Source organism: Peromyscus californicus, unplaced genomic scaffold (assembly GCF_007827085.1).
Source record: "Peromyscus californicus insignis strain IS unplaced genomic scaffold, ASM782708v3 Scaffold_19__1_contigs__length_69161282, whole genome shotgun sequence".
NCBI classification, from domain to species: Eukaryota; Metazoa; Chordata; class Mammalia; order Rodentia; family Cricetidae; genus Peromyscus; species Peromyscus californicus.
In genome coordinates this window covers 49,860,290-49,885,871 of record NW_026294491.1, presented here as the reverse complement: position 1 = coordinate 49,885,871, position 25,582 = coordinate 49,860,290, and the positions used below count along the sequence as shown (strand labels likewise).

The 25,582-nt window shown below is 37.8% G+C and overlaps 1 protein-coding gene across 6 annotated transcripts in view; it reads right to left on the bottom strand.

The window, feature by feature from the left end:
• Positions 1-25,582, bottom strand: part of Fam135a (family with sequence similarity 135 member A) — an 83,936-nt gene that overhangs the window by 55,923 nt on the left and 2,431 nt on the right. For all 6 annotated transcript variants that reach the window (XM_052745275.1, XM_052745273.1, XM_052745277.1 and 3 more), the window contains 3 exons: positions 12,621-12,712; positions 11,364-11,479; positions 1,428-1,507 (listed from right to left, as the gene is read on the bottom strand). In XM_052745275.1, the coding sequence (XP_052601235.1) occupies positions 1,428-1,507; positions 11,364-11,440 (157 nt within the window). In that variant the 5' untranslated portion in view covers positions 11,441-11,479; positions 12,621-12,712. The remainder of the gene's footprint in view (positions 1-1,427; positions 1,508-11,363; positions 11,480-12,620; positions 12,713-25,582) is intronic.

The following is a 25,582-nucleotide window of genomic DNA, read 5'->3' as shown; positions in this document are numbered from 1 at the left end:
CATAATCTCTTCAATTATTATTCCACACACCATCCACACACATAAATAAAAATACAAAAAATTTGCCTTAGTTCTCTGCAAATTTCATTCTAATACAGTAACTGATTCTATTTAAGAAATTCAATTTTTAAAAGCCGTTAACTTTAGTTGACCTTTTTGAATGTACCTAAACTTTGCTGCCAGCTGGAAAAGTATTTCACAAACTCAAGTCTAAGGTTTTTGCAATGCAAATTCATGAGATAAGAGAGCAAGACATGCCACCTGTTAGACTTAGGGAAGCTCACCGAGGAGCACCAAGGGTGTGTGGAAATCCTCGTGGCTCTACTACCTGTTTCTTGACATTTGGTTGTGAACCCAGCCTTGAACGGCCGAACCGGATCTCCGGCCCCTTCTGTTTCTTGAAGGTAAACTTACAGAAGGCTTTGTTATGATAATAAGCATATATATATATATATACATGCTAGGTCTAGAAGAAAACAGTCTTTTTCTTTTTTAAGACAACAAAGCTATTTTTCTTTTGTGATCATAATAGGCTCCCTGACTATCTTGATAGTGCTATGAAAGACAAACTCCTATTAAATACAATAACACAATTCATTAAATTTAACACAAACTAGCAGGTTAATATCTACAGTATGATAAAAAAAAATGACTCTAACAATTCTAATTTCCAGTAAATTGCTTTAAATATCAAAAGGACTATATTATGATCAGCATAACTATAGGTTTGATGTGTTATTATTTTTATAATGCTTTGAAAATTACAATATCAGGTTTACATGGCAACTCTTTAGAATTTTTTACTAACCGTTTCACTCCCTAACTACATGGAATAAAAACACATACAAATTGAATATTTCTTATCCAGAATGCTTGGAATTAGACATGCTTAAGGTTTTGAATTTTTTTCAGGTTGTGGACTATCTGGATATAAATAATGTGCTGGGGATGAGACTCAAGTCTAAGGGCAAAATTCATATATAGCTTATATATGAAGCATTTTTAGTGTCCTCCTATAGCTGGGCATGGTGTTATGCAGCTGAAATACTAGTATTCAAGAAGCTGAGTTATAAGCATGTAGAATTCAAAAACATACTATAAAATTTCATTATATATAATAGTCCATGAGTTTCAAATCAAGTTTATATATATTTTTATTGTGTACCCTTTTAAACCTCAACTTTCACAACTAATACTACACATATCTATGTTTATTTTCATGGAATTTTATAAACATCTTATGTATCCATCTGTAAGAAACCAAGTAAAGCCTGTTTTACTGATTTCTTGAGAGGGAAATCATAATAATCCTATTTGGTAACTCATGCTTACAAATGGAAAAAGTAAAAGTATTTACAAAATAGTATCACTGACCAATATGTTACTTCAAATTCTTATTTTTAACTTGAAAATATTCCTTTACTTACCTGTTGCATGTAACAAACTGGCCTCTACTCTGTGGGGAATTCTCGGTGGAATTTTCATTGATGCACGTATTTGGTAAAAACTAAAAGCAAAATAAATAAGGAAGTCATTTTAAAATATGTGTTCCTGTCTGTACAGTTTGTTTGTATTAAAATAAAAATTTGTCCTAATTCTACTAGTTTCATAGTTCTACTAGTTTCCCTATAACATTTCATACATCTAATTATGAAATATTAGCATAGCATGAAACCAAGAGAAATGTAGCGTCTATAAAGATGAACAATAGAAAAAGAAGCAAATATACATGGTAGCTTTTCCTTTACAGCAGCAAATGTGACAGTAACCTACAGGATTAGAAAGAATGTCATCAGTTATTTATTTTTCTTTAAGAAGATAATACAACTGGGCTGGCAAGAAGCCCAGTGGCTAAAGAAACTCGCTGCCACTCCTGGTCTGATGACTTAGGTTCAATCCTTACAACCTTCATGCAGGAAGGAGAGAACTGACTCCCAAAGGTTGTCCTTTGACTTCTTTATGCAAATGTGCACTTATGCATAATGTTAAAAAAAAGAAAATAAAATGTTCTTAATTGTGAGTTTAAGAAAGACATTAGATTAATTTTAAATAGCTTTTCAAAACTGTCTTGACACATGCCTGCAATGTTAATATGTAGGAATCGGGGAGCTGGGGCAGAAAGATTGTAACTTTGAAGCCAGTCTGGACTTTGGAAGGCCCTTTTCTCAGAAAAACAAACAACAAAAATCCTTATATTATAAACTAGAAGGTACTATGCATACTATTGCAGGAGAAAAGAACTGAAGAGTCTGATCCAGCTGTGAGTCCTGTAAGCTCCAATGATGACTTGCACAAGATCAGCTAAAATCCCAGCATCAACAGGGAAGGCACTCACCAAGTCAGTCCCACCTACAGCTAAAGAGTTATTGACAACTGATGCTTGTCGGGAGAGGGACAGTATCAGTGTTCACTAGGGATGAAACCTCTGAAAACAGTGTCTGTTTCTAATGAAACAGAAGCAAAACACAGTATGGCCCTAGGAACACACTGGCTATACTAATCTGACTTGGTGGGCTAAAAAAAAAAAAAAGAGTACATGATGTTGGGAGAAAAGGTGGAAGTGGGGGGGAGTAGAAGAGGAGTTGGATATCCAAGGCACACTGTATACATGCATGAAATAATAAATTTATTATATAAAGAAATAAAACTTTCTATGAATACAGTATTTCCCAAAGTGAGGCAAACATTAAAACTCAAGGATAAGCTGGGTAGCTGGGTATGGTGGCACGCACCTCTAATGCCAGCACTCAGGAGGCAGAAGCAAGCAGATTTCTGTGAGTTCAAAGCCAGGCTAGTCTATATAGTGTTTTTCATGACAGTCAAGGATACACAGTGGTACCCTAGCTTGGGGGTGGAGGTAGGGGAGGCAGTGGCACTGAAGAGGATAACACTGTGGTCACGCTCTCTGTAACCACAGGAAACAAAAACTCCCTAAGCAGTAGAAGTGGTTAGTTTTAAGTAGTTATTTAGATGTATTTATTTTATGTGTATGAGTGTTTTGCCTGCATATGTGTATGAGCACCACTGTGTGCAGTGAAGAAGCCAGCCGAGAACTGGAGTTACAGAGGGTTATGAATTGTCATTAGTGCTAGGAATTGAACTGTGATCCCCTGCAAGAGTAGTAAGTGTTCTTAACCCCTAGCCTAGTGGTTCTCAACTTTCCTAATGCTGCCACCCTTTAGTACAGTTCCTCATGTTCTGGTGATCCCCCCTGCCCCAGTCATAAAATTATTTTTGTTGCTACTTCCTAACTGTAATTTTGCTACTGTTATGAACCATAATGTAAACATCTATGTTTTCCAATGGTCTTAGGTGACTCCTGTGAAAAGGTTGTTTGACACCTAAAGGTGTCACAACCCACAGGTTGAGAACCACTGCCCTAACATATCTCTTCAGCCTCTATTTTATTTTTTTGAGATAAGGTCTCACTATTTAGTCCTAAATGGCCTGAATTCCATCTGTAAGCCAGGCTGGCCTTGAAGTCACAGAAATCCACCTGCTTCTGCCTTGCTAGTACTAGGATTAAAAGTGTGTTCCACAATATTCAGCTTTATTTTATTCTTAATTATGTGTTTATGTGTGTCTGTGCACATGCATGTAGGTATCCATGGAGGCCAAATGGGGAGTGGATCACCTGGAGCTGAAGTCACAGGGAGCTGTGAGCAGCAGCCCAACACAGGTACTGGGAACTGAACTCAGGTCCTCTGAAGAGCAGTGTGTGTTCTTGACCACTGGGCTCCAGCAACAGACATTAGTAATTAACTTTTAACCTGTGACTATATTTAACGTTTAGTGATGAAGCAGTTCACATAATGTATTCCTGCTGCTGAGTCAAGTGTGATGTGATTCCTATACACAGCACTGCACAACTGTTTGAGCGGGGCTGAACTGGCCCTTTTCATGGACAATCATTCCTACTTGAAGGAAAGACTGACAGACAGGCTGTACAGTACTTGGCAGACATTCTTGCCACTGCAAGGAAAACAAATGACAGTGCTGGCGGCCACGACACAGTTAGGCCTTCAAATGAGAACTGTCGATAAAACAGGTTCTAGGCCCGGCAGGGTTATGTAGGGAGAGTCTTTCCTCAGTGGGAGAGGAAAAAAAGATAAATTTAGATGTATACTGGGGAGCTGAATATTTGATGTTTATTTTTCTTTAATAATTTATTAGAGTAGTTTAATTTATTAAACTTGTAAAGAACATGAAGATGGGAGAGGACATGTGGTCACGTCAAAGAGGCAGAATTATTCATAGTGAACGAAAGTGTAAAGTGCCTTCAATGCACATAGCAAACTCCATGGAGATAGAGGGTAAACTAGTAAGAGTAAGATAAGGTCTGCTTGCAAACAAGAGTTCAGAAGTCAAAGCAAATCAGAAGAGACTTCAAGTCAGACTGCAAAGTTTTCTAGGAGTCTTCAACCTCCCAGTGAAGAACATGGTTCAATATTAAGTGAAACACTGTAATTTTAAATATAAGCATGTGACACAAAACTTACTAAGACTAAACAAACACTAGGTGCTGTTTCATTTTAAGCTTCTGAAGTAGTACTATTTATTTGTTAGGCATCAAACCATAATCCTATATTTAACAATTTACACAAAGCTAAGCATCCAATATATGTTAGCTGGAAGAAAAAAAAACCTCAAAAGTCTAAATAAAATTCATAATTATTTGCCACTGAATGACAAATATCTAAAGGAACAAGGATTGGTAAAGTTATGGAGCAAAAGGAAGCTCTCTATGGCTGGTGGGAAACAAATTATCACAGTATCATGGAGAACAATTCAGCAGTTACCCAAAAAGCTAAAAATAGCATGATCATTTACATGATCCAGCAACTGAAATCCCTATGTGCACTCCCATACTGTAGTATTACTGACAACAGTTACATAAGCAACCTGTCTATCCATGGATATTGAATATAAAGAAAATGGAATGCATACCATGAAGTGAGCTTTTAAAAAGGAAATTGTCATTTGAAGTAACATAAATGAATCTGGAAGGCATTTTGCTATGTTAAATAATCCAGGCACAACAACATCTACAGCAACTTAGTTATGTGTGAAATCTAAAAATGTTGAACCTATGAAAGTGGCTTGGAGAATGCTAGTAGAAGAAGGAGAGGTAGGGAGGATGTGGGAGGGGTAGGAGGGCTAGGGGGTAGAGTGTGTTGATCAAAGGATACAACGTTTCAGTTGCAAAGGAAAATTAAGTCTCTGGTGAGATTGCATAGTATGGTGACCACATTTAATAACAATGTATTGCATACTTCAAAATTTCAAAAGAATTTTAAGTATTCTTACCACATACTAAAAGATAAGTAGGTGAGGCAATAGCCAAGCTCACTAACTTAGATCCAAAATCTTCTATATCAAAACATTACACTGTATCCTATAACACATAATGACTATAATTTTGTCTAAGTATGAAAATGTCCCAGTTAGAATACATTAGGAAAAACCTATTGGATAGTTGTAAAGGATGGGATACTATCTCAATATTCTGCATCAAAGACCAATGAACTTAGGGCTCGGTAATACACATCTCTTTAATTGTGGGCCATACACCCTGCTGTGACTACTTTTCCCTGTGCTGGGAAAAAGCAGCCATGGATGCAGTGAACCAACAGATAGGTCTGGATTTGGCCCAGGACTAGTTTCCCACCCTGTTTATGTGTTCCCATAATTAGCACTATCATATACTGTCATACTATTTTACCTAGTATTATATAAAATATTACCTTAATTAGCAAATATATTAGTTTGTTTCATACTTAGATTTTTTTGATAACAACTATAATTATCACCAGACAAGTAGAGATTAATATGGAAGAAAAACACCAAAAATAAGTAAATAAATAAAATACTTTTAGAAAAGCCAATTCCAAGTGTATCCTATGATCACTGGTTCAAAACAATGTGATTAGATGTTACGTGAAGCCAATATGAAATGAGAGGTGTCCTATGAACAAAAAAGGAGAGAAATGAGACGATATCATTAAACATGCTAAGAACTCAATCTATGAGCTCATCCTGCCACTGAATAAAAACTGTAACTGAAAGAGACTAGGGCACAAGACAAAATCCTGAAAATAACTAAACAAAAGAAACAAAACCTTATGCCCTTTCTATAAGGCTGCATTTCACAGTAACCAAATAGTTAATCAAGTACTGTTTCTCTTCCTAGAATCCCAGTTAATAATGCCAAAAGGAAGAAGAGGATTAGAATGGCACTGTTTTGAAACTCCTAGTAAAATGATCACTCTGGGCAAACACCTTCAAAGGACACTATCGATTAGATTACAGAAAACTTTATAAGGGTCCACCAGGTTGATAACACTTGAATCAATCTTGTCACAAAAAGCACCAGTCAGACACTGTGTGTTTGGTAATATCCAAAGGACACAGCATCACTTGAGCATTCTTCTTAAAAACTACTGGAATTTTAGCCTTTAGATTAAGTCAATGATTACAGCCTTAAAAAAAAAAAATCTAAGAGATATACAATTTAATGCAACCCGTGAATGCAGTTTTTTAAAAGAATAAGAATGTATTTTTACGGTCCATTTTTCCTGGAACTCTTATAAACAGAATTATACGAGGTGAGTGGTTAAAACAGGGAAGCAGGTGGTAATGATGGCGCAGAGTGTTAAGGTTGCTTGCCACCGAGCCTGATGGCTACAGATTGGTATCTGGAGACCACAGGAAGAAAGAACTGACTCCTGCAGGCTGTCCTCTATCTCCACGTGTGCTGTGCCACATGAGTCCCCACATGCAGGCAGACATGCACATGTGAGCGCGCATGCGCGCGCGCACACACACACACACACACACACACACACACACACACACACACACACACACACGTATATACACAGTTAATTTTTTTTATTTTGTGTACTCATCTATTTGTATGTATGTATGTATGCATGTATGTATGTAGGCGTATACATGCTACAGTGTGCCTCTGGCCAATTCTAAGTGTTAAGAGGTCTCTTTGAATGGTTTCTTTTTCTCTTCGGATCCTTGCCCACTCCATGACAAGATGTAGGACGAAAAACTAAAAGAAAGCTGTGTCTGCCAAGCTGAGGCCATTCTGTGTCAGCTGGTAGTCACCCAACCTGTCAGCTGACTGGATTGATGAGTGAATCCAACAAAGATTAGCCAAGCCAAAGCAGCTTAGCAGAACTATTGAGCTAATACAGCTTTAGGAGCAGAAACATGTTTGATGCACTGTAAGCTCTGTGCTTGTTATTAGCTGTTTAGAGCTGCAGTGCCACAGCAATAAATAAAAAACACAGAAACCAATAACTAGGATTGGTACTTACTATAACACAAATTTAAAACATAATGACTCTGTGGACAATCTAACTTAACTATAGGAGGCAGAAAAATACAGTAACTACAGAAGATTAGAAAAATGCTAAGTAACTCTTATTATGCTGTTTATAGTAACTTGGGATGAAATTAGACAATGTCCTAAGAAACTTTTGGACATGAGAAAGCAATCCTACATGGTTGCTACCAGCTAAGCAGGTGTAAGATGGAACAGGAGAGAAAAAGTCGAAGAAAGGACCAGTCACTTTACAACTGGCTTCAGGACTGGAGAGGGACTAGGACTTGGGAGTTGGAAAATAAAAAATGTCTCTATTTGTGTCTCCTAAAAGATATGCAATATAAGATGAATCAAAGATTATATCAAGAATGAAGATATATGTTTTTCTTCAAAATTCACCAAAAGAATTAAGGTAGGTTGTAAGCAGGCATTCTTAGATCGACAAAATGCTTTTTAAGAAGTTTACAGGCACGATCCCACAGAACTCTGATCCCCAAGTAGTAGTAGTGATTATATCTAGCGAACAAACATATTTCAGAAACAATTACAGATATGGACTTTTAAGGTATGGACTAGGCCATGGCCATATCAGGCATACAGAATGCCCACAAAATATAAGTGAGCTGGGTCCCAAGAGCCAGTAAACTGGACTCCTGGCTGTGTCCTGTGACTTTCTAAATCAACAGACTACAGTGGCAGAAACAATGTGACAATTCAAGGGACCTTGTATCTTCTGTACATTTTTTTGACTTCTGTTGTGAGAACTAAATCAGGCTAGCCTATGGATGAATGAGAGGCTACATGAAACAGATTGGAGCAGAGAGAAGCATAGCAGATTCTTTTCGTTTTTGTTTTTGTTTTTTTTTAATAAGATGGTAAAATCAAGCTAAATCCTCTCAAAAACCAACTCTTTAAAGCTAGGAAATTTCTTCCTGTACTTACATAGTTATCAACCACCTACCACCGTGAGGACAGGCTAGCCCAAGACCTGGTGGCAGAGGAGACGATCTAAATTCTACGAAGACACTTAGTCATGAAGGGTTCACCACAACTCCACCACCCGATTCCACCCCTCCCTTTGCCTTTGCCAAGGTGTGATCAGCAAGCAGGCTGAACTCAGCAAGCAGGCTAAACTCAGCAAGCAGGCTGAACTCAGCAAGCAGGCTGAACTTGAAGCAAATCTCCGAAAAGATACAAAAGACTCCCTCCCTGCCCTATATCTGTCAAAGGAAGGGACATAAGGACAAAGAACTCTATGTCCCTGAAAAGGTGGGGATCTTAAACCTACATTCCATAAAACCCAAGAACTTTTCTTCAAAAAATGGGGGACTTTTAGCATTTAACTCCTTTTCCCTAGGCCTGAACTCCTACAGAAAATGAAGAAACCAGAAGCCTGCGGCCCACTGGCCTTCTCCCTAGGAAAGGGTCTGTTAGTCAACTGTTTTACAACTGATCTACATATCTTCTGGACTCTATTGCATGGTTTTCTATAAATTGTTAGACTGTCATAGGAACAGTGGAGAGGAATAAATTTTTTTCTCTTCTTGTTCGGATAGATTAGAAATAGATGCAGTTCCTTTTACCAGGTTTTGTTTCCTCATTTCTTCTGGGATACAGGGGACTGAGTCAGCAGGCTATGGACCCAAGCACTGGACAGCCCAGCGTGCTGAACAGCCCTTCAGTTACAGCTGAGATTCACTGGAGATGCCTCGCTGTGCTAATTTCTTTTTGTCTGTGAAGGTGTTTCTTGTGTAGTGCAGCTAGCCTGAAACATTTATATAACCCAGGCTAGCCTTACACAAATGATCTTTTGTGCCTCTTTCCCAAGTGCTAGGAATTATACAGATGAACCACTATACTAGACTGTGCTTCTATCCCTTCCATGTAACCATCAATTTTATCATGTGGAGTGGGGTTTCAATGAGGATGGCCTTCATAGGCTCCTGTGTCTGAAACCTTAGTCCCAGTTGGTGGAACTGTTTAGAACTGTTTAGAAAGGGTTAGACGTGGCCTTGTTGGAGAAGGTATGTCACTGGAGAGGGCTTGGAGATTTCAAAAAACTGAGACCAATTCAGAGTGTCACTTTGCCTCCAACCTAAGGTTCAAGCAGTGCTCAGCTGCTGCCATGCCTTTACTCCATCACATAGACCCCAATTCTCTGAAAGTGTAAGGCCCAAATTAAATACTTTCTTTTATAGGTAGCCTTATTAATGGTGTTTTATCACAGCAATAGAAAAATAACTAAGATACCACGCTAACAAGTACTTGCAGTAGTAGTAATAATTCTATTCTCACTTGGAAACGACTGTTACCTAAATTCATACTATCAACTCATCTCCAGGCACTAAAGGCTATCAGAAACATAGCTTTGCCTTGCCTTATGACTGTTTTTTCTCTAGAATTCTAGAAAATATCCAATTTCCTAAATACCCTTAAAAAAATAACATATTCCTTGGTGGTACATACCCATAATAATCCCAGCACTTGGGAAACTGGGGAACAAGAACTGTCATGAGTTTAAGTTCCCTATCTAAAATAAACAAACAAACAAAATAAATAAATAAAATGTTCGTATTTCCAAGACTTGGCTCAAGCTGCTTTCCTATTAAAAGAATCTTTCACTTCATCCTTTGCCTATTTAAGTCTTACCTGGATTTTAGTTCTTTCTCTCTGAGGTAGGTTAAACAGACATTAAAAAAAAAAAAAAGGAACACAGGGAAGAAGAAGTCCCTCACCCTAGGGTCTAGTTTGTTTTCCTGCTGAAAGCCAAGAAACTTCAGTATAAAGCGAAAGCTGCCTACAGAGATAATGCCTGTTTTCCTAAAGACCTTTCAAACAAGGATACTAAAAACAAACAAACTGGAGACACGGTTCAGCGGTTAAGAGTGGCTAGTGCTCTTGCAGAGGACCCAAGTTCAGTTCCCAGCTCTCTTATCAGGTGGCCCACAGGCACTTTAACTTAAGCTCCAGGGGATCTGATGCCCTCTTCTGGTCTCTGTAGGCCCTATATACACATACACGCACACAGGCACGTGAATGCATGCACAGACATGCAAATGAGAATAAATCTTAATAAACTATGATTATTTAGGGTTAGGGTCTTTATAATCTTGAAGTTCACTATATTACTACTTCTTTCACACCACTAAACCTAAACAAAGTGCCTCAAAAACCATCTTAAATTTTGATTTACAAAAAGAAATTCTTTAAGATAACAAAACGTAAACAAGCTCATATAATTTTCCTTAATTTTTAACTTAGATTTTAAGATTTGCTTAATCTTTAAAACTTGTTATAATTATACACTTTGCCTATACCAATGAGACACAGAATCAGGTAGACAAGATGGTAATGGCACTGAAATGAGACTGTCTCTTGAGAACCTCACATCCATGTCTTGGATTATGGACTGCGATTTTCCTAAACAATTCTCTTTCTTTGTTCTTAAATGCTGACTCTTGAAAGCACACCATCCTTTGTCTTGGTAAGCAGCTGCTGTACCCTGGTTCACTGTGAAATACTTTTCTGCAGAGCATCAAAGATACGGCTTTCTCTGAATGGAGATCTCGAAGGGGAAGGAAACACCTCAGGCTGCACAACAGTGCTGGGCTGTTTTCCTATTGCTGCTAACATCACTGGAATGACTTCACTAATAGACAAGTCCAGAGAAGTGTTCTGCTTGATTTCTACACTTTCCTATACCTACTGAAGCTTCATCATATATGCTTTGTATAACTACTTAGCTGTTTCTTTGTAAATATCTTTCCTCTATTACAACAATCTGCTTTTAAACAGTAAAAATGAAATAGTACATTTTCATTAAAGTACCCCCTCAATGATCAATATAAATTCATAAATATATACTCAATAGATTCAGCATTATCACTAAATCCATGTGCACAACCCCTAAATATCTAGTTAAATGAAATTACTTAGACTATAATCACCCTGTATATACAGCTCATTTTTTTTTATATATGCTGAAACAAAATCTGTAATTAAATTCTTACTATAAAATACATACCCTCTTTGGAATAAATCCACGTTGTAGAACTTGTTTAGCTCCACAGAGAATTCTACCATTGCTTGAACTTCAGTCATTTTTAATTTATACCCAGAGGACAAATCTGGTAACAGCACCTTAGTTAAAAAGGGGAAGGGGTCATGAGAAAGACAACAGACATGCCAATTTATATGCCTAACTTAGCTTAATCCACCTAAATAGTACCAGAATCCAAAGACTGCCAAACAGCAGTACAATTTTCATCACTGAAGACTGGTTGGTTATGACGCTTTTCTAACATTTGTTTCCCCTGATGACATCCATGTGATCATCCGTGAATACATTTTTTTAAGAAAATATTGCTTAAAAAACAAAGCACTTTTGAATAAAAAAATTCCCCTTCATTATAAAAGCCTAAAGGCATTCATTTTCCCAGAAGTTAAAACAAGAGGTACACAGGCAAGTGAAAATTAAAACATTCACATATTCATTGACATATACAGATTCATATGAGTGCATTAGTACAATTTCTGTAAAACTGGCATCAATGGCAAGCACAGTTTCTAATCTGCTCATTTTAGATAATTTTCTGAAGAACATTTAAGCCAGTAAGTGTACAAGGAACATGATTTTAAGTGTAACTACTATTGTGTGAGCATGTTACAGTTTAAACAGTCACCTAGTACTGGTGTTTCAGTGGTTTCTATCTTCACTGCTTCAGAAAAATAACAAACATCCTTACCAAGAAGCAATTGAGAGAAAAGAAATGTTGGGAGACAATTCCCCACTGACTCTTGGTGTCTCTGCACCTCTTCCAACCACAGAAACCGATGACAGCTTTTATTCCAGGCTATCTCTTCAGGGACATTTGCTACAGTTTTAAACATCAGACACAGTGTCTCACTTTAGAACAAAGAGCAGATCTGCAGACTATTCTACACAGTAAAGCCTTCCAAAGCAGAAAACAGATGGTCCACTGTCCATTATCAAAGTTTCAGGACCCTTTCGCTCAGGATTGCTCTTCTATAATACAATTTACTCCTATGCAGATGTCACCTGGCACTCTAGTTCAAATGCTGTGTGGAGAAACAATTTTTATCTTTGATTGGTGAGTCCAGTGTCTTCTGCCAACCTTATGGCACCATGGTAAGCAACTCATTAGCATGCAAGCATAGTAAAAGTCCCAGTTTCACAGCTCTTGAAAAAGTATTTCCCTGAAATTCAGCAAATATTCTAACCTATGACAAATTATGTGCAAAAGAAATGCCATATGCTTACCTCTGCTGATCAAATCTTCATTTTACATTATTAAATAACCAATCTTGTATTTCCAGTTACTGATTCTTGTTGTTAAAAATATATTGTTCCCCCTAGGAGAAAGAAATAGTAAAATCTCAAATAAAATTAAGAGATACAAAATTTACCTTAAAGATACCTACATTTCATTACTTAACAATCACAATTTACACATAGGACCTACATCCTCCTCAAGGCTTGGGAATGCATTATAACTTCATCACTATTATGCGTTTCTATTAAGGATTCACTCATGTAGACTGCACAGTACAATATAGGGTACTTTCTTAGTTCAGTGGTTCAGAAATGCTTCTCAATCAACACCTAAAACACTGGAAACTTATCATTAATTTTTAAGTGTAGAATTCCTCACTTACAATAACGAAGTAGTGATTTTTCAAATTTCATGAATATGCACGCATGTATTTCATAAACACATGTGCATAAAACATAGTATTTAAAATAATGACAAAAGGCTGACTACGCTGTAGTTTTCCTTACATTTCAAATATTCACATGAAAAAAACTTCTGCCTTTAATGTAATTGTGTTCCAAAAACATTAAAATGAGGAACATGTTCATTCTTCACATTTTTCTTGTCATGATAGTGTAGATTCTGCCAAGTCCTTTAGTAATCTCATCAACAAATAATAAAGATCAGTATAGATCAAATCAATGTATCTTTAGATAAAAGACTCCCCATTTCATAGAAATAAGTGCAGGTCAGTTCTGGATCACAATGGGCTCAGTAATTCCAAGAAAAGCAGTAAGCACATATAGTACAGTAGAAAGGTAACAATAAGGCTTTAAGATTTCAGTCTCTAGATGTTGCGTCCCTTACATATTCAGTCCCTTTAAGGTATACAGCACCCATCTCACATAAACCAGTAGGAGCCTATTACATGGGCGAGAGATAAACTTAGTTCTCTCTTAAGCTCCTTTCATTTTGGGATCTGTTACACTAATTGGCTTTTCTTATGCACAGAATTTAATAAGGAAAGTAGGGTACAGCTAGAATAGAACCCTAAAACATATGAATCAATAATTACCAGAAGTAGGGTATAGTTGCAACAAAATCCTAAGATACATGGCATTAGCTTAGTAATTACATACCAGGCAACAAGGAAACATACTAAAATACAGATAAACTCTCTTACATAGAGCATAACAACTGATAAAAGATCTACAATAACCTGCAGAACTAGGTGTCCATATGGCTATGGCCAGAGCCCCAGAAAAGTAGTTGAAAAGAATCATAGCACCAGTTGTGTGGGTGGTTCTTTGCTGTGTTTACTTTGGCTGGTTTGTAAGTAAAGATGAAAGGAAATAAAGGAGCAGAAACTGGGGTCTTGCAGCCAAGTACTCCAATATCCCAAAGCAGGATAAGTACCTTTCTCAAAAGAATTCTAAAAATTGTTGACAAAATCTTGCGGGCTGCAAGAATATATCATAGAGATTCAGCTGTGTATTAAAGCTGAACTTTGACCGGCCAAGGGTCTGTCAAAAGGCAAGCCATTTATTATGACTATTTGGTGTTATCCAGCCTTTAATATTCCAGCAGTCTTCTGCTATGAAATCCTTGTGTGCCCAGACCAAACAGTTCAGCTCCCCAGACCTGCTGAACCTACTAAGTTACTAACTGCCCTGCTGAGCTTAGGAGACAAACTGGCGGGAGATGCCTAGCTTTGTTTCCTGTGCTAATGAAGCTCAGACCATCCCCCTTGCCTTGAGGAGGCCTAGTGGTTCTCCAGAGCACTTTGACTGAGAACAAAAGAGGTTTTTACATATCAAGGTGAGAGATGAAACAACCTTCCTGAGGAGGCAGGGAACCACGTGCCCAGGGAAAGAAAAGGCAGGTATTTTCTGTAGACAGAGAGAGAAGAGCATGGAGAAGAGAAAAGAGAATGGAAGAACTAGATGGGTAACAACTTGAGAGGAACAAACTGAGATGGGGAAGAACTAGATTGAAGGGCTAGAAGAGAGGACTAGAGGAACGAGATGGGAGATGAGGAAGAGCCAGATGGGGAAGAACAAGATGAGAGAGAAGGAGATGGGAGAGGAGCTGATATGGGAAAGAACTAAATGGATGAGAACCTAGAAGGGGCAGAACTAGTTGAAGGAATTAAGATAGAACCTAGAGGGGACAACGGATAAATGCAAAGAGAAATTGGGCAAGAAAGGAGCTAAAAATGAGAGCAGAGTATAAGCTTGTAGAGAGAGAACTGACAGAATAATAAAGTGTATGGACTAAGGAATTTCGTGTACAAAGATTCATTTCCTTTCTTCAAAGATTAATTATCAGCTGGTTGTAGATTCTTCCCGGACCCTGGGAGGGGACTATCGAGGGGCTGGACTCCCCCAGTCCTCAATAACAAAACAAGATTGGGTCAAAGGTGCTGCTGGCAAGTGCCTGTTATTACACATAGTTTAAAGACAATGGCCACTAAACAAGAGATAAAGATGAATCTCACTAAAATAAGGCCATTAAAATGAAGCAGGTATACAGAGAGGAAGGGCAACCATATGAACCACATCCACAAAAGAAGTTTAGTGAGTCACTGTCACAGAAAATAGAATAGAGAAAAAAGTCATAAAAATCCTATTTTTTTTTTTTTTACAGAACAGTATTTATCAAAGAAATAATCTACAAAAGCCTGTGACTATGTAACTTGCAAGTTATAGAATCTGCAATAGCAGGAAGCTATGGAAGGCTATGAAAACTGTACCTTTGAAAGAAGACAAACTTTCAACATGAGCTTTAATGTGGCTATATGGAGGTTAACATAGGGAAGAAATATCCAGACAGCAATCAGAGGGCTCCCAATGCAATCAACACAGGCATTCCTCCACTGCCAGGACACAGTCCAGCATTGCTCTCAGCTAGAAAGTGTTTCCTACTGTTTGTTTTCCCAAATGATTTTATCATAAAATACTGGCACATGTAGGAGGGGTAGGGGTAACGGGACTTGCAGATCTCTCTGTGACCTAGGATGAATGGAACACAGAGGGCTCTCTGGTTTGGTTTGGTTTTAGGAAGGGAGATAACATGTTCTGACAGGTTCCACATGGGCTATCTGGATGGCTAGAGTAGCAGACTGGTTGGTACACTGCTTGTCATTTCTTTTCTCCTTTCCAAGTGAATGGTCACCCAGCCTGAGACTGAAACAATCTCCTGATGCCAAGTTATCCTACCCATGGAATGTGGCCAACTGACCCTTCTCATGGGATAGAAATGGAAGTGATGCATGTAGCATCTGCCTTACTTGTTTAAAAGGAAATTCTTTGCCCTGAACGTCACCTTCCTTTGATGGGGGAATGTCTTTCTGTATGCTGTGAAAATGTTGCTCTGACTGGTTGATAAATAAAGCTGTTTTGTCAATGGTGAGGCAGAATAAGGTTAGGCGGGACATTCTAACTGGAGAGATAGGGGAGAAGAAAAGAGAGCTGAGGAGACGCTGCCAGCTGCCGCCATGAGAAGCAAGATGTAAAAGTATCGGTAAGCCACAAGCCATGTGGCAAAGTATAGATTTATAGAAATGGGTTAATTTAAGATATAAGAACTAGATGACAAGAAGCCTGCCATGGCCATAGTTTAAAAACAATATTAGCCTGTGTGTGTTTATTTGGGTCCCAGCAGCTGTGGGCCTGGCAAGTGAGAGAGATTTGTCCTGACTTTGCCAGGCGGGACACAGGAAAACTTACAGCTACATTCCTTCATTTTTTTCTAGGCTGGAATACTTTCTTGACAGTGATCTAGTTTTGATCCCACAGATTAGGACCAAACTCTTAGACTGGCAAAGAAGGGAAAGGTTGTGGATTCCAGAGTGTCTTAGCTGCTTAGACACTGCTCAGTTCTTTAATCTTATGATTCTTTGATACAGTAAATGCACTTCATCTATACCCTAGTGTATGTGGATCTCTCATAACTTTTCTGACCTCATCTCCTAGCAGTCTGCCCTCTCCAGTCATACTTCACTTCTCTCTATTCCTCAAGCACACTAGATGGCCCCAAAGTCTTTGTATTCATTTTTCTCTAGAGCACTTGTCCCTCCAGGTATGCACACGACTCACTCTTTCACCTTCTCTTGGGCTAGACTCAAATACCAGCTTCTCAATTAGGCCTGCCCTGGACATATTTTCCTGCTACAGCCTATTTGTTTTCTATGCACTTATGTCTCTTTAAAATATTAAAGACTCTACTGTAATAAGCTTTTTCGTCGGCCATCAGCTCACAAATAATGACAGAGACATTACTAATTATGAAAGTTTGACCTTCAGCTTAGTCCTGTTCCACTAGCTCTTATAACTTAAATTAACCCATTTATATTTATCTATGTTTTGCCTCATGTTTTTTTTTACCTTTCTTTCATTCTGTATGTCTGATTCCCTCCATGTCTTGTTGGCATCTCTTTGGAGTAATTCATGCACTTAGATTCCTTCTTCTTTTCCTCCTTCTCCCTGGAAATCCTGCCTGTGTCTGTCTCCTGCCTAGCTACTGGCCATTCAGCTCTTTATTAAACCAATTATAGCAATATATCTTAGTATACAAATAACTCACAACACTTTACCTACTACCTTTTAAAAACAGGGTGTCGCTACATAGCCCAGGCTGGTTCTGAATTCCCAATCTTTCTACTTCTTCCTCTAAATAATTCAACTGTAAGCAAGTGCTACAAATCCAGCTTTTTTACTCTTTTACATCTAAAATATAAACTTCCGTAAAGTGGGAAATTCTGGTTACTGTTTAGTGAGTCATATCTATGGCCAGACACATGGAAGGTACTCAAATTTAATTATTAGTAAAATAAATTTAACTAATATTAAAGATTCCATAAATCTGATCATTTTTCTTCTATCTGAAATAAACCAATTTGGAAAAAGGAATTATGATACAGATATGTTGAAAACAGGTACTGATAAATAAGCTCCTATATTAGTGTACATTCAGAAGTTCCCTTTACTCCAATTTCTATTCCAATAACATAACATTGTTATGTTATTACTATCTCCTTTATTTACATCCTTCCCTTTTCACTAAGTAACTTTAAAAAGAAATATGTATGTGTACAAATACGTAAATGATGCTTATATATCACTGTGACTTTCACTGTGACCCTCTAAAGCACAGGCAGTTTTGATTTTATGAATTGCTTAGAGGGGGAAAAAATAACAAAAGAACTTAAGGAAAAGGTAAAGGAATGAAAGGGGCAAGAAAACTTTAGGACTCTCAGGGTCATTGAACATGTTTGTGACTCTCTCGTCACAAACTAGTCTTTCTCCATCTATGAAATGCTAAGCAAATGCTGCTTGGCTCCGTCAAATCTTGCTACCTCTCTGCAAGAGGAACCAAACATTTTCTGTGATCTCCAGTCCAGCCTTGGTGGCACAAAATTCTCAAGAGGAAGCTGGAAGCCATTTTTTTCCTCCTGCATCTGCCTCCTTCAGCAAATCCTACCTATGTGCACCACCACAACCGGCAAAATCTTATTTTTAAAAGTTGTCAACTAATTAAAAAACAAGGACAAAAACTATGCATTGCAAACCCAATTCAAAAAGTGCAAATTCATTCTACAGATTAACAAATTGATTTCTAACTTACATAGATTTTTATGCCACTCACAAGAGAAGTCCTGATCCGTCCTTTCTCAAGCACTGAAGAAATTGCTAGGAAGGATTCCTTTTACCTCCATTATGCATAGGGCATTCTCCAGTGCAAGTACCTTTCTGCCACCTCCACAGCCATGAGCTTCCCAGCCTTTTGGACAGTCTAGGGCTGGCTCAGAGCCTATCAATTTAACCCTGGCCTCTGATGCTACCAGAATCAGCTGTCTTACCCAAGACTAAATGGTTTATTCTTCTAGCCCTGGCAACGCAGAATATAGAATTCAATAATCTGGAGGCCAATCAAATAGGAATCCATTCTGCACAATTTCCTAAGTCACCAACAGATAATTCAGTTGAGCAATCTACAAACCCCAATCCAGACAAGATGACTATAGTACTCAGTAAGAAATTCGTACTGAAGAGCCCTTATGGAGACAAGAAAGGATTTCCCCACCTCTGCCAAGCAAATCTGATATGCAGGGAGGAAAAAACCTTGTAATACTTCAGGAAGTTAGTTTTCTCTCCAAGAAAAAAAATTCAGTGATAATCTGAAAGTCATTCTTATTCTTTCTGAAATGCTCTGTCCAACATGGAGATCACAACAAAGAGGTGTCTAGTGTGACTGAAGAACTGATTTCTTAATTTAATTTCAATTTAACATGAAAGCCATGTTAGATTTCCCTACTGAGGTGGTTTGAATAGGTATGGCTCCCACAGACTCATATTTGAATGCTTGGCCTATAGAGAGTGGCACTATTAGGAGGTGTGGCCTTGTTGGAGGAGGCATGTATTGTGTGTGTGGGACGGGGAGTTGAAGTCTTATATGCTCAAACTACACCCAGTGTGAGTCATGGTTCACTTCCTGTTGCCTGCAGATTAAGATGCAGAACTCTCAGCTCCTTCTGCAGCACCACGTCTGCCTGCCTGCCTGCGTGCTGCCATGCTTCTCACTGTGATGATAATGGACTAAATGTCTGAAACTGTAAGCCAGTCCCAATTAAATATCTTCTTTTAAAAGAGTTGCCATGGTCATGGTGTCTCTTCACATCAATAGAAATCCTAAGATTCCTATTAAGCATAGCTTTATTGTGCTGATACTACTTTAAGTATTATACGTAGAGTATTAAAAATATTAGGGTCAGACATGGCATTACACACTTTTAATCTTAGCACTCAGGAGGCAGAGGCAGGAGATCTTTGTGAGTTTGGGGCCATCCTGGTTTACATGGCTAGTTTAAGGCCAGCCAGGGCTATACAGTGAGCTCTGTCTCTAAAAACAAAAACAAAAAAGAAATGTACTTAAATATACTGACATACATAATGGATTTTGAAGATTTAGTAAAAAAATCATGTAAATATTTCATTTTTATATTGACATGTGTCTTAGTTAAGGGTTCTATGACCAAACAGCAATGGAGAGGAAAGGATTTATTTGGTTTACACCTCCATATCACTGTTTATCATCCAAAGAAACTAGGACAGGAACTCAAACAGGGCAAGAACCTAGAGGCAGGAGCTGATGCTGAGAAGATGGAGGTGTGCTGCTTACTAGCTTGCTCCCCATGGTTTACTCGGCCTGCTTTCTTATAGAACACAGGACTACCAGCCCAGGGAGAGCCCACATTGGGCTGGGCCCTCCCGCATCAATCACTAATTAAGAAATACCCTAGAGCTAGATCTTATGGAGGCATTCTCTCAGTTTAGGTTTCCTCCTTTCAGTAACTCTAGCTTACATCAAGTTGACATAAAACTATCCAACAGGCCGGGCGGTGGTGGCGCACGCCTTTAATTCCAGCACTCAGGAGGCAGAGGCAGGTGGATCTCTGTGAGTTCAAGGCCAGTCTGGTGTACAGAGTGAGTTCCAGGACAGGCTCCATAGCTTCTCCATAGAGAAGCCTGTCTCGAAAAACCAAAAAACTATCCAGCACAACATATCTTTTAAAAATATTTAAAACTTTAAAACTTTTGATTTATGTGTATATATGGGTACCCACAGGGGCCAGATTCCCTAGTGGCTGTGAGCTGCCTGATACAGATCCTGGCAACCAAACTCTAGTCCTCTGCAAGAGTAGCAAGTATTCTTAACCACCAAACCAACTCTTCAGAACTTATACTGACATATCTCAAGGTAGTATTTTAGATAGAATACCCAAAATTATTGTTAAAATTAATTTTACCTGTTTTACCCATTTTTTTGTATTTAATATGCAGGGGCACACAATAATGGCATGCATGAGGAAGTCAGAGTACAATCTGCAGGAGTAAATTCTTTCCTTCTACTGTGAGTCATCACACTGGGAGCAAGTGTGATGTCTCATCTGCTGAGACATCTCACCAGCCCCTTAAAACTAATTTCACCTGTGTCTAAAGTATGTGGTTACTAGAAAATTTTAAATTACAGGCACTCACAAATTTCTACTGTGTATCAGTCTATTCATACTAAGCTGTCTCATTAACTGGCTAATGTATACACTAACTGCCCCAGAAGTAGTACTAAATACACAGTACTGCCATGCATAGCTTTTAAGAATACCAAGATACCAACCTCCCATCAGAGCAGTTGAGACATCAGTACCAAATAATTGCCAAGGGATGAACTTTAAGAAAGTGCAAGAGATGCTCCTACATCATCCACACCGATCCTAAAACACTTCCTCAACTCACAAGTCATTAGTGTTTTAGAACACTGTGATGTGGAAGCACCTGAAAGTGAGGCAAAGTTCAGAAGTCCCTTAAGATGGACTGGAGACCACAGAAATTAACTGCTCTCACAGAAATCAAGGAGCAGCCTTAACTCTTCAACTTCAGGATCACAGACGCCCTTGGGACATTCTGTTTACTAAGGCAGATGGAAAAGGAGCTGAACAAATTAGAGATGCCATACTTTTTGTAAGCCCAAGGAATACAGGGGCCACCTTTGAGCAATGCTGGAGGCAACAGCTAGTTTCTGAATTCTACTTGTAATTTAGGGACTGTAAGATAAATGGAATCAGAACCTGTAATAGTGACAGTACAAACAATGATACCACCTACAGAAGAGAAAAAAACAAAAAAACCTCCTCGAAAGGCTCCTTGTTAGCATTTAATATATCATTTTCTCATAAAACATGAAATACTTTTTCCTTCAGTACCGTGAAAAAGTTCATTTTTTTCCCCAGTTAAATACTATCTAACATAGTTTAGCTTGCATTTAAGGAGCCATACTGTTATTAATGTTCATAATCACTATAGTGAGAGGCTCACATTATGACAGACATGAAAACTGATCTCAAATGAAAAAACAGCAGATTCCTTCACATTCTAATAGATAAGTGAGAACTGAGACTGATATTTGGGATTTACAACCAACATTAGGAAGAATATCTAAAATGCATAGTTAAATTTAAGTATGTTAATTAGAAATATGGTACAGAAATTTTCTAATGAGGTTAGAATGGAATGACCTCAAGGCATCTAATAGCAATGAATATAAAGTCCGTGTCAATTTCCTGGGTTTCTCTAAAGAAATAATTAGGAGACCTTAAATAGGAGGAACCCTAAAAGTCTTCAGAATGCTGTTTTCTTGTAACACAAAATTCTTTTAATAATCCAGGTTTGTAGTCCACCGAGCAGTAAGAAGATGGGCCTCCTGATGGAAGGAGTGCTTCGCTTCCCTGAGTTTCAGTCTAAATTTAGAACTCTAAATTTACATAACTACTTTGAGCTAATCTTGACCAAGTCATAAACCACAGCATATATATTGAAAACAATCAGCCAGTGACATCTGGATTTGTAGTCTTTGTATCAAGCCTGCTATCCCGTGTAAATTCTGATCATGTGATTAAGTATGCACTGGCTGGCTGATTCTGAATATCTGAGCAAATCTTATTTCTTAGGTTTATGTTCCTTTTTTGGTTAGCTGAGGCCATGACATCCTATCCAACTTTTTTGCTTCTTACAGGAGCTAACCATGCTCAGTACTGGATCATACCCTGCTCTAAATGGCTCAGCCAACCTGGCATGCACCAACCTGCAAATATCACCACCACATAGATAGCTTTTAACCTTTTCTTATTTTACTCAGAATCATTTGCATGTACATAACCTCAGTAGGAAAACCACTCAGTTAAAAGGGTGACTCACAGCAAATCCGAGCTCATGGGAGTTGTTACAATAAAGAGGATACATTAAGTAAGGAAAGTCATATCTAGAAAGTTTTGCTGGCATTCACTTATCAAAAGTAAACTCTCAACTTAGCATTTTACCAGTCATTTGCACACTGTGTGAATTACACAATATTTAAAACTATGGAATTTGATTCTCTTCTTTGGGGAGGGGAGAGAGGACAGACCTACCAAAAGAAAGGGAAGAGGAGCTTGACAGACATGTTTTGGAAAGCTTTGTTCTCCGCCGGTGATATCAAATATAGACCAAACAGCAAAGTAAAATAAAAACAAAGAAAATCACTTACAACTCGGCACAGCAACTCCTGCACTGGTAGCTTTAATTATGCTATTTGATTTATTTCTCCTATAAGTCTAGAAATTGAGGGTCAAAATGTTTGTTTCAATGTCACATAGAAAGGAGACTATTTCAAAGTCACATAGAAAGGAAATAATGAAAAAAGACAAAAAATTAAAACGTGTTCAACCCCATTGCCTGTATTTGTACTTACAATACTCTAAAATCCATACCAGTACTGCTGTAAAAACAGTTAATCATTATGAAGTCATAGATCAATGTTCCCACTAGAGCAAAAATCAGAACACAACACTAATGGGAAAAAATTACACTCACTAAATTAACTATATTCAGTTTCCCATGCACTGAACAGTATTTCCAACGAACCCTAAAGTTCCCACACCCACAGATGCACAAACAAAAGTGTACTTTGAAGAGATTGTCTCTTCTGATTTCTTGAAAGCTTGTGTTTAAACAGCTGAATATTAGAAAGGAAATGCATTATTACTAATATTAGAACTGACATATTATGTAGGCTCTCTTTTAAAAAAACAACAAAAAGAACACTGTTGATACTAGAAAACTGTGTCAATGGCATAAAAAAAGGGCAGCAAATTTTAAGAAATACAATACAATAGGAAGCATTAGTTATCCTGAGAGTTATTCTGTGTTTCCTTCTGTACATGAGAACGGAGTGAACAAAGAACTTTTCATGTGACGATGGACAAACCCTACCTCCACTATTATTTGTACAATAGAAATTATTCAATTTATTAAAAGCAGTTCATACAATATTTTTAAGGATACATTAATGTAAACACAATTCTGCCAACACCATAGGCTAGAAATCCTTTGAATATGTCACACTATCATACACCTTTAAGACTTCAGAAAAGCCACAGTTACAAAAGCCTAGTGAACCACAGTGATCATCTAAGGTCTAGGTCAAGGGTGTGTTCAACAGTGCTTGAAATATTTGTTTGGTTATCTCAAGAGAAATCAAGACTCAGTAAAACGAATCACAACTCTCTAAAAATATTGTAAGAAACAATGTTTTTTTGATATCCTATGCCTCCTTGTAGTTGTTATTCTACTAGCAACTTTGATACCAGATCTGGACTCTTAATTCAGATTTAAACCTGTTTTCGCAAATGGAAATAATTTTATAATCCCAAGCTAGAAAAGTAATGCTTAAAAGATAATACACACCAAGCACTACACTGGTTTTGGTACATGATCAGTGAATAGCTGACCTGGTGATTTTTATCATAATTTTTAAATACCATTCTATTCAAGGAAATATCTATTCAAAAATAATACAGATCAAGTAAAACTAGTAATAACTGTATTTTTCAAGTATATGGCTTGAAAATATCTTCCTTTATAGGACAGGGAACTTTAAATGGAGAATGATTAGCTCCAATTAAAATCCAATGAAGATCTTTGTAAAGGCTGGGAAAATCTACTGAAGATTTCAATTAGATACTCAAAGAATCTTTTTTCCTGATTTCACGCCTAACATTTCCCTGGCTCACCAGGATGAGGATTATTTCAAAACTCCTCTACAAGCATTACATTACTTTCTAACCTTGTCTACCTGAATAGGGAACTACTTTTAAGTCTTAAAGCTGAGTAAGGATGAGAGCAGTCTGGAGCTCTCAATTCCCAAAGACAACAGTGATAGCTGGGGGTACTCAGGCTTCCACAGAAGTGTTAGTTGGAAGTACACAGGCTTCCATGGTCCTACAGTGAGGTGATAATCCCTGATGGTGCTACTTACACACGAGGGGGGAGCAGCATTTCCAAGTCTAACTTATTGGCAACTAGAACATATGAATGACCATGTGTGACAGTCACCACTGTTCTAAAAACAATTAAGAATGCTGCCCTTGCATTCTATAGGGCAACCTCAAGGGATTCGATAAAGGAATACCAATTCTAAGTCAGACTAAATTGTTGCTAAAGGCAGCAACAGAAATATTCTAGATGACTAATGAGAACCCACTGTGTTTGGTCAAACCCAGATTTCTATATTCACAAGATACTTTAGAAATAATTTCTGTATTATGATTGGTCTGACAAAACTCCAAAATAAAATATACACTATAATTTTCTCAGAATGGTTTCTTGGTTGAGAGATAATTCACAAAGTTGGTTTCATAAAAACAAGAACTATGTAAGAGGTTATCTAAGTAGGAGATATCCTTTAATGGCACAGTACACCCGGCATCTTTATATATCTACTAAAGAGGTCAATTTTTATATTTAGCATGCCCTTGATAACTAAAAAGTGGTACATGTTAAAAAACTCCCAATCTCTGAAATATGTAACCACTGTGGAGGTGCCTCACTGACTCCTGAAAACACACATGCCAAACAACATGAGCATTTGAACTTTTTTGAAAGCCTCTGGATCCAGTAACAATGCCCTCTATATCACCACTCTGCATCTGCTTCCTATTCATTCCTCAACCTTCTTCCTGACACTCAACACAAGATGACCCTTCTCACTTTAAAAATCTATTCTCTATCTCCATTCACTTACTTAAATAAACACATGAGCAGATCACAAGTTCACTAAGTAGTTTTTTCCTCAATATCTCAATTCAAAGCAAAGGAAATCCTTGCCCTTTATATCTCCTAAACAATCTCTCCTGACCCGTAAGTCTCAAGGGACTATAGTTTACAGAAATTAAAGTGAACATACAAGACAAAAAAACTAGAGAGTAACTAAAGATAAAATTCTTTAGTTCCTTTAAGTGTCGGCTCCTGGTAAATAAAGCATTTATCTGTATTATATACTGAGTGATCCAATGTCTGCTCATTGTGTCTGAACATTAACTAATCTAATGTCCATAGTTCACTAGTATTCTACTAGATATTACATAGAAACCTGGGGG